The sequence below is a fragment of the Alligator sinensis genome, unplaced genomic scaffold (genome assembly GCF_000455745.1).
Source record: "Alligator sinensis unplaced genomic scaffold, ASM45574v1 scaffold400_1, whole genome shotgun sequence".
Taxonomy (NCBI): Eukaryota; Metazoa; Chordata; order Crocodylia; family Alligatoridae; genus Alligator; species Alligator sinensis.
Window position 1 is genome coordinate 376,431 of NW_005841897.1, and position 9,335 is coordinate 385,765.

Below are 9,335 nucleotides of genomic sequence, written 5' to 3' on the forward strand. Positions count from 1 at the left end.
CTGGGACAAGGTATGATGAGCTCCCCTTGTAACCTGTGCTTTGATGTCTCTTGCTTATAAAAGCCTGTGTATTTAAATCATAGAGGGATGCTGCCAAGATCCCGCACTAAAATGTCTTACTACGTGGGATCATAACTAACTGCTAAAGGGAGCCAAAATAAAAGCAGGTTAGAAAATGCAGGTGCATTGAAGATCAAACCCTTGTGCCAGGATGTGCTGAAGCTGCGTGGCTTTACTGATAGGGAGCCAGGCTCCTTCTATTCATTGGTGTTACAAGCCTCCAGGAACGAGCCCTCTGGCTGGGTAAGCACAGAGTTAAGGCTGCCCCACAATTGTACCAAATGCCAGCAAAAGGAACAAGCTGCTAAAGTCCTCTGCTCTCCGAGAAACAATGGCAGTGTGCACGTTTGCCAAGAGGATCACGTTTCCAGCTAGGGCTGCTTTGTAAGGATAGGGCAGTGCCAGCCATTCCAGCTGGTGCCCACTCAGCCATACCCGACCAGCCTCCTACTGCTGCTCTTCAACTAGTGCATACCAGGCAACTCTTTTCTGCTCTCACCGACGGGCTCACAAGCCAGTTATGGAGGAAAGAAACTTCCTGCATCCATTGCTCAGAGTTTTAATCCTCACCACAGCCTTTCTACAGTACAAGAGGAGGGGAGAGCTGTCATTTTCCCTGAAAACCTCCAAGACTAACCTGTACAGAATTCAGGGCCTGGTCCCTAACAATCCCACCAGCCAAAGTACAGGAGCTCAGCAGTTAGCCCCTGTGTCCAGACTACCACAGAGACAGGCATAAAGTAATGCTTTCTATTTCTACCACATCTTCCACCTGCGTGTTCTCAGCATGCATTATAGATACCAAACCATCGATGATGATCAATCCCAGGGGTGGGCAAAATGTGGCCCGTGGGCTGAAAGTGGCCCACCAGGCCATTCTATCCGGCCTGCAGGGCCCCTAAAAATTTAGAAAATGAATATGCATCTGCCCCTGGCTGCCTGTCATGCAGCCCTTGATGGCTTGCCAAAACTCAGTAAGCAGCCCTCTGCCAGAAATAATTGCCCACCCCTGATCTATCCTCTTCAGGCTAGGCATTGCCCATATTGTACAGAGGAGACACAGAGAGAAAGAGAGAGAGGACCAGAGTTGCAGCAGTGGAAATCTGTGTCGTTCCACTAACTGCACTGGAGTTATGCCGATTTATGCCAGTTGAAAGTCTGGGCCCGAGTGAACTGAGCGAAAAGATTAAAACAATGATCTCCAGACCTATAATCTGAGTGCTGGTCATGGTGCAAAGAAGTTGTATGAGAGGGTTGTTCAGCAGTTTTAAGAATAGGTTAGACAGACTTGTCTAGAATGGTTTAGACAGGGATGATCCTGCCTTGAACAGGGGATTGGAATAGATGACCTTGTGAGGTCCCCTTCAGGCCATAATTTTGTAAGATTTTATATTATCTTAGGCACAAGATCATTATTCTTCCCATTTGGGAACAACAGGGCAGAGAAGCATCTCATTTCCACTACTGAGGCCAGAGTCCAAGAGCTTAGAAATCTATTTATGCTCCACTTCTCTAGATTGCACCATTTCTTCAACAAGTAAAATCCTAAAATGCCTCCAGCTGCATATTAAAAGCAAATGCATTCTGGTATGCTCCTTTAAGGAAGAATAAAGTGTTCTCTATAGGCCAGTTCTTTAGGGCTCAGTAATGCCAGGTCCTTGGATTTGTTTTACTGACTCTAAAAGAAAGAAACTTAGGCAATCTAACTTCATGTGGAAGAAGTGGGAATTTAACAAGATCTGTGCACAGAGCAAGTAAGGTAGGTATGATACAACAGGACCATTTTATGATCTGGGAAGTGAAGACAAAGAGGAACTAAATGAAGACCGGCACCTAAAACAGTAGCTAATATAGGCAGACAAGGTTCCTTGGGTGAATCTAATATCTTTTATTAGACCAACCCAAATAGTTGGAAAATAATTATTAAGCAAGCTTTTCGGTTCAAAAACCCTTCGTCAGGCTAAGGAAGTTACTGTAAGGGTTTTTGGTCTAATAAAAGATATCAGATTCACTCAAGGAACCTTGTCTGCCTATGTCCTTAGACCAACACGGCTACAACCTACACCCCTGTAGCTAATATAGGTCTCCTGCCCAAGGGTCTAATTTTAAGTAATGCCCAGTATATCAGCTCTATCTAAAGCCAGTGGTGTGCACACCTATAAACATGACTCCAAATGTGCAAGCTTGTGGCATTAAGTTTCCCTACCATCAAGACACCAGTTCCTTTTGCTACTGAAATACAAGGCTTCCCATTCAGCAGCCACTAAGCCCAGTCTTCCATTTACCTCAAATCCCAGAGGGTCCTGGCACCGTCATTTTAAATTCCACAGATTGGCTTAAGTTTCAAAAGCTGAACCATGCCAATGAGGTCACCAAAATTGATGCCAAAGAACCAATTCTCCCAGATTTTAAGTTAGGGGCATATCTTGTTTGCTCTGGATCCCACATCTAAGCAACAGCAGGCCGATGGATTTTAGCAGGTGCTTCTAGCCAACACCATCCCAAAGACAATGGAACAACGATGTACCATGAGATCAAGACAGGTTGGTTTAAATCAGCACAAACGGACATCATGGAAAGACATAAGCAGTAGCTCCAGGATTATTTACAGCTTGTTCAGTTCAACAACTCACCATTTTGCTGCCTACAGTTCTGCAGATGTTGCAAGCGACACAAAAGCCCTTTCATCCCCAGTCCATCACACACAGATCCAGTCCTACATTTGCCTTTACCTACTGCAGAAGTAGCCAAGTCACGTGGCCCATGATGCCCTGCATTCCTATCTGCAATCTCTCTACATCTTTAGCAAGGTGGCATGGTCCATGGATAGTACAGATCCAGGCATGCAAGACCCCAGCTTAACCCAAACACCTAGGTTGAAGGCAGGACTGGAATGGAGTATTACATTTGACCTGTGAAGGTTGTGTGGGTCATGACAGCTTGCTGCATGGCCTGATTTGCTATGCTCAGTGCTTATGCAACACTCAACACACATTTAAAGTGCTATACAAACAGGAGCTAATTAATTAACGATCACCACAGGCTGCTTCTTTTGTATGAAAGATAACAGCACCTGTAATTTGTTCCTTCCTTTTGGCCCTCAGGGATCTTTGTAAGTAGTCAGTGGGATGAAACGTGGATATCATAGTTCTAATGACTTGAGCAGAATAGCTTACGCCCACATGCAACACCTCCTGGATGTGTAACAAGGATGACTGGAGCAAATGAGCGGCATTTCAAGAATCCCATGGTTTAACTAAACCCTTAAATGTTATATAATCAGGACATGTTGAGCGGAGAAATTAGTTTCTTGTGAAAGCAGATATCAAGTTGAGAAGTAACAGAACTCCACACAGACTTGGGGAACAGAGCTAGGAAAGTCTGCTTTACCTCTCTGCAATCATCAGGAGATTTTTGTCACCAAAAGTCAAAAAAATATGAGAAGCAGTGAGCTTCAGTGAGCACCTGTCTTTTTAGGAAGGCAAAATCAGAATTCCTCATCTGTCTTCTGATTTCACTGGCCAGCGAGACTTGGTTAAAGCCAGCATATCACTGACCACAGGGCAAGAAACTAGAGAAGGATTGATGTTCCTGAGCAGTATGTTCCTAGCCTGCCCCTCCCCACAAAGCAGGAGCTGGTGACAGAATAGCTAAGTTGATCTGTCTACTTAATTAAAGACATTTTTTGCAAAAACTCTAGTTGGTCCAATAAAAGATATCACCTCTACCACAAGTTCTGATTCCTTCTGTCTACTTAGGACACTTCACTTGGCTCTCAAAGTCTCTTCATTCATGATACTAACCAAGCACTTTTTTGCAACAGCTCTTACTGTGGGCAAGGTAAGGACTAAACTACTAAGCTTCTACCAGGGTGGACAAGAGGGAAATGTGCATCCTGGACTGGAACACAGGAATGGTGGATGCTTTTTAGAAGCTGAATAAAAGCTAAGCCGCTGGCTCAGCCGGCTGAAGCCAAACATAGGCTCACTTGACTTACCACAGTGCTCTTCCGGTGACTCTGGACAGTGAAATCTGGACAGAAGAGCAGGTCTGCAATTGCCAGCAGCAATGATTCAGCAAGTGGCCGGGCATTTTCATCATCTTCATCCCCCTGAAAAAGGCCAAACAATGTAGAAAAGTCACAGTGCAGGCCTGCAAGGCAGTATACAGTAACATTAAACACACTGTAGCAGGCAGGAGACAGAGATCTGGGGAAAGCAGAGAAACTGGGAAAAGAAATAACCCGCCTATTAAAAGGGAGACACCATCCCCGCTTGAGACCAGGCAGGTGATACAATAATGGGAGAGGGAAGTGTCAATGAGAACCCAGAGGTTTCAAAGGGAAGAGGACTTGAGGGCAATAGATGCAGCGGGAGATGCAAATAGTCTCACTGGGCCCCCCCAGAAGTCGTCAGGGAGATGTTTGTCCTACTGAGGCTGCACAACTGATACGACCCTGGAGGAAGGAACCAGAAAGAGGGCATGTGAGATAGGAGAGGGCCCAGTGTTACCCCACCATGACCAGTTGGGCGGTTCAGATGGAGTCTGATGCAGGGGGGACTGGTATCACTCAGGCAGCACCAGATAATACTTAATCAACTTAAGATGAAACTGAATTAAGGTTTCCAACCCTGGCATGTGCTACCCAGAGCTGGGGAGAGGAAAGGAGGCAAGTGCCCCCAGCCTGCCATGGCAGACTGAGTACTAGCAGCAGAGTGGATCTTGCTCTCCCCAACCCCAGCAAATCCAGAGGCCAATGCTTGTCACGCATGGTTACTCCGCTGCATCCGTTTCCAGGGGAACCTCTCCACTCCCTCCCATAAGCATCATGCCTTCCCCCCCACAGCTAACCGCAGCCTTCTGCCAGGAGAGGGCGAGGAGCATCTCTGCAACAGCCTGGCCTTTTTCAACGTGTGCGTGACACACAGCCGCTCCATCGCAGCTGAACGGAGAGGATCGTCTGCACCGTGCTGACGTCTCCTAGTGCAACATCACAGACCAATGAAAGGTTCCCACGTGTAAGGACAGGACCGGGAGTGGTGGGGGGCAGCTGGAAGGCAGCAAAGATGCTTTTGCTTTGAAATCAGAGCTGCCTCGAGGTCAAGAGGGATTATGTATAAAAAGGATGATCCGCACCAGTGTAGCCTGAGCTAGCAGATGCATCACCTGCGTGCGGGGGATATCAGCCCTGCTGGCACCAGCTACAGTCAGGCGATTCAGAGAGAACGTAAGGAACCAGCAGATCCTTGTCACCACAGGGAAGGTGCTTCATTCTCTAAGAAGTCCCTAGGAGGGTATTTATCATGTTTAATGAACTGAGGTCTCTCTTCTTCCCCATTCCACCACACTGAGAATGCCCCAGGATGTATATCCATTATCTACAGCTGCAAAGGATCATCCTTACTTCTGATCCCAGCCTCGCCAAATTGGGATCTGCCATTCACCCTCACCCACACCTATAGGACAGTCCCTTCCAGGTAGGAAACCCAGCCAGGAAACGCATTCTAGGGTTCAGGTACCAGGATTCCTCCCCACTTTGAACCTGATGGAAAGCTGCCACCTCGAGGACAAAACCAGCAGGGGATGCTTTCAGTTGTACCTTCTTTCCTCTCTGTTAGTGAGCTAAGCATCCCTGCAACTTATGCTCCAGTTCCAAGAACAGAGCCACCTATCAGAGTGCAACACAGCACCTCCCATATGTGCGGGCAAGGTATGGATGTGATGATCCAACAGCTGGCTTCCCCACTGCTTGTAGGCTCTGTGCATGGATCTCCTGCCTCACAGTACAGCCAGCTTTACTCAGAGTCAGCTCATGCACCATTTGGGGGCCTTGACTCATTGGTAAAGCCCAAATCAGCATTCATGATGCATAAGCGCAGGACGAATGGACCAGGAATTGAAATGGCACCATCAGTGCCTGCCATTCCCTAACCACCCTAACAGGCTAGAGTGCCCTTTGAGTCCAATAACCATTGGCCTACACAGCTGCCAAGAGAGGTGCGCATTCAGTGTCTAACAACAGCCAAGCTGTGTCCAAGCACAAAACAGTGCACTGTCCCTCCCCCCAAACAAGGCTGCTCGCACACTGTGCTCCCACGTAGCTCTATTCCCCAGGATGGAGGCCTGTCCAATCACACAGTGAGAAAAAAGTCCCCAAGTCCCCTCTCCCTGCCTGCCAGCATTTCCCTTTAAAATGGGCTCAGGTGAGATAGATTAGAAGTGAGAGACTGAGACAGCTCAAGGCTCTTGCTGTCCCATGGCCTTTTTAATTCAAATAGATCAAGGCTCTTGCTGTTCCAAACCCCCCTCTCTGCCACTCCACTAAGCCTCCATGAAAGGCACTGCTGGGCACTACTGTAGAGGGGATACAGCTGCACTCAGCAGCACAAAGCCCAGAAGTGCCAGACTGCAGACCCAGCGTCTCCAAGGAGAGCACTGCTGCTGTATTAAAGGACCAGCTGCTGTTCTAGCAAGTAGGCAAATCAATGCTCCCCTGCTGCTATGCTGTTATGTACAGGAACAGCAATAATATTGAAGCCAAGGATCCTAGAGCATTTTACACCCTTCCACCTTGACACCACAAAATGTGACATAGCAAGTGTCATCACTATCCCCGGGCCAATGCAAATGCAGGAGCATTGTCACTCACCTAAGGTTACCCAAGTTAGTAGCAGAACCAGTAATACAACCTAATTAGAGTACTTCCTAATTTCCAACTACTGGGCCACACATGTCCAGCTCAAAAGCAGTAAAGCTCAGATCAGGAAAGGGCCACTGCATTACAACTCATAGAGCTTCTCTGCACATAGCTCTGTCATAATATTATTTCAGTTTAATTTGGTTCCTGAGTGGCTTTAGCCACTGGTAAACTAAAATATGAGGTTCCACCCAAGCTTTATGCACCAGAATACTTGTATTTGTTTAAATTCACATTTGATGTTATATTGGATCAACCACCTTGAATAGGCAAGGTCTTACCCACAAAAGCGAAGTGACTGAAATACTCCAATAGAAACACCAGCCTGTGCTGAACAAAGCAACTTCAGGGAGAAGCAGCGGACAATAACGGTGGTGCTACAGAAGGACTGTACACTTGCTTTCAGCCCATCCCAGCACACTCAGTATGGAGGCAGCTAGACCCACTCTGCATCTTTCAAGAAGCTTCCCACAAGATTCAACCCAGTGATTCTCAACCAGGGTGCCACAGCAACTTTGTGTATGGATAACAGCGCCATTAGGTGTGCAAACATGATTCACAAGATAAGCCCAGAGATTTCAAATGGGAAACCATAGCACTGAAACACTCTGACCGGCTGTGATCTGTCTGAGATCTCTGGAACAGAAAAACTACTCTATTATTTACCATAGCAAAAAAACCAAAACAAGTTGAAGCTAAGAAACAGCATTTTCCAAGGAGTGCCTTGAGTCTAAAAAGGTTGAGAACCAATGGCTCAACCAACTGAAACAAAGCTGCTCCTAACTGATCTTTTTTTGGTGCCACATGGTCTTTGCTTCCTGCAACATCTCCCTCCCTCCATCCCTAGCCCAACAATGACATGAGTCAATAGACACAGACCCCTCCTCGTCCAGCCCCAGGTACAGTCGACCAGAAGAAGCCTCTCCAGTCAGGATCCTCAAAGATGTATGGCAGGATGCGGGTGAGAAGCCGACTGCAGTTCAAAACAATTTGCCTCTCCTTTTCTGTGTGACAGCCACTCTCCGCTCCCTGAACCAGCTTCTCCACAGCCTGATGGAAACAAAACAAAGCAAAGTAGCACGATGCTGGCATCCCGCAGGCTACAGACATGTGGACCCTACCACAGAGCTACAGGTGGCCTTTGGTTCCATCATCATTTAGCAAGATCTCTCTTCATTACGTCACGCTTCTGTGATGACTGATGGCATCTCCTCTTTTAGGGGATGTAGAAATAAAGGGACTCTCAGCTATTATTAAATTATTTGTACAGATGTCACAACCAGGAGCCATGGCCACAGCACCTAGCCCAATGGGTCCTTGGTCCATGCAAAGAGATGGCTTCTTTCCCATAGAGTAAGAGCCTGCTTTCTCATTGGGAAATACAGATCTCCAAGCCATATGCTTCCTCCTCTTCTTCCCCCTACTGAAGAAGTGAAGGTAGAGCTGGATCAGGAGACTTTGAAGTCTTCCAGTTTTGCAGAACACGTATAGCATGTATGGGCTTTCTCCACCCCATACACATGTCTTAGTACTGACCTGGAGAGAATGCCCCTTGGCTGAGAGGAGTTACATCACCGTGGCCTGTCCAGTGTTTGGCCTCTCTTCCAACAAGGGGGTAGGGACTACTGGTGTCACCTGCATTGCTCTGGACTGGGGATACTCACCTTGCCCAACAGCCGTAGTAGCTTCTCATGGGCAACAAGCTATGCATTTGATTTGCAGGACACAAAAAGAAGCATTTACCCCTTACTTCTGCTCCTGTTCCACTTACTCCTCATGTCCTGAGCACAAATCAGTGGAGGCCAGGATATTTTCAAAGACTTGACTTTTAACTTTCCAATTCATAGGTGGTGCCTTTCTGCTGACTTTTGTAATAGACAATGTAATTCACTGACTTTGTCACCGTGTCACTGCCTTAATGGGTATTTAAGTGCTGTCTGTGCTATCAAAGGACCTGGCCATACTTTACCTTAGGATTAAGCTTGTGCATATTCCAGGCACAGTTACAGCTCAGTATAGTGGGAAGAGACTGAGGCCAAATCACACATGCTTACAAATGACACTGCACCTGCATTATAGCAATTTCTCTCCATTGCAGTGATGCAAACTCCAGCAAGCCCATTGTTAAGAATTGCTGCAGTTCCCAACATGAATAGGAATAACCTGTGGTCTTGAATTGTGCTACGGCCCACAAAAATCTAAGCTGTTGCACGTTGCTCCCATTCATACTCAATATCTAACTGTGCTTAAGGCCAGCTGGAGGGATAACTCTGCAGCAATCAGGTCTCTCATGGCACTTTCTAATGGGTAGAAGACTACTGTACAATTGCTTTATGGGGAATGAGGTGAGGTGGGCTGGGACAGTGCTCTCAAAAAATCTATGGTCTACCTACAGGGATACTACTGTGGAGGAATAGCCATGGTGGAAAAAGGTTCTCAAAAACAATGCTAGGAAAGGTAAGTTCTATGATTTCTCAGCAAGGCTGTTTGCATGCCTGAAAATCACAGGGCAGAAAGAGCCTGAAGCATTATTTGTACCAATGCCTTCCTAAGTCTTGCTGAACAGCCTGTTCCCTAC

At 46.9% G+C, this 9,335-nt stretch overlaps 1 protein-coding gene across 3 annotated transcripts in view; it reads right to left on the reverse strand.

Annotated features, from left to right (window-relative positions):
• The window catches only part of HID1 (HID1 domain containing), a 41,308-nt gene that overhangs the window by 20,493 nt on the left and 11,480 nt on the right, over nucleotides 1–9,335 (reverse strand). For all 3 annotated transcript variants that reach the window (XR_003092730.1, XM_025197432.1, XM_025197433.1), the window contains 2 exons: nucleotides 7,637–7,807; nucleotides 4,058–4,171 (listed from right to left, as the gene is read on the reverse strand). Coding sequence is in view for 2 of the 3 variants with exons in the window: in XM_025197432.1 (XP_025053217.1) it covers nucleotides 4,058–4,171; nucleotides 7,637–7,807 (285 nt within the window). In the remaining variant the exon portion in view is untranslated. The remainder of the gene's footprint in view (nucleotides 1–4,057; nucleotides 4,172–7,636; nucleotides 7,808–9,335) is intronic.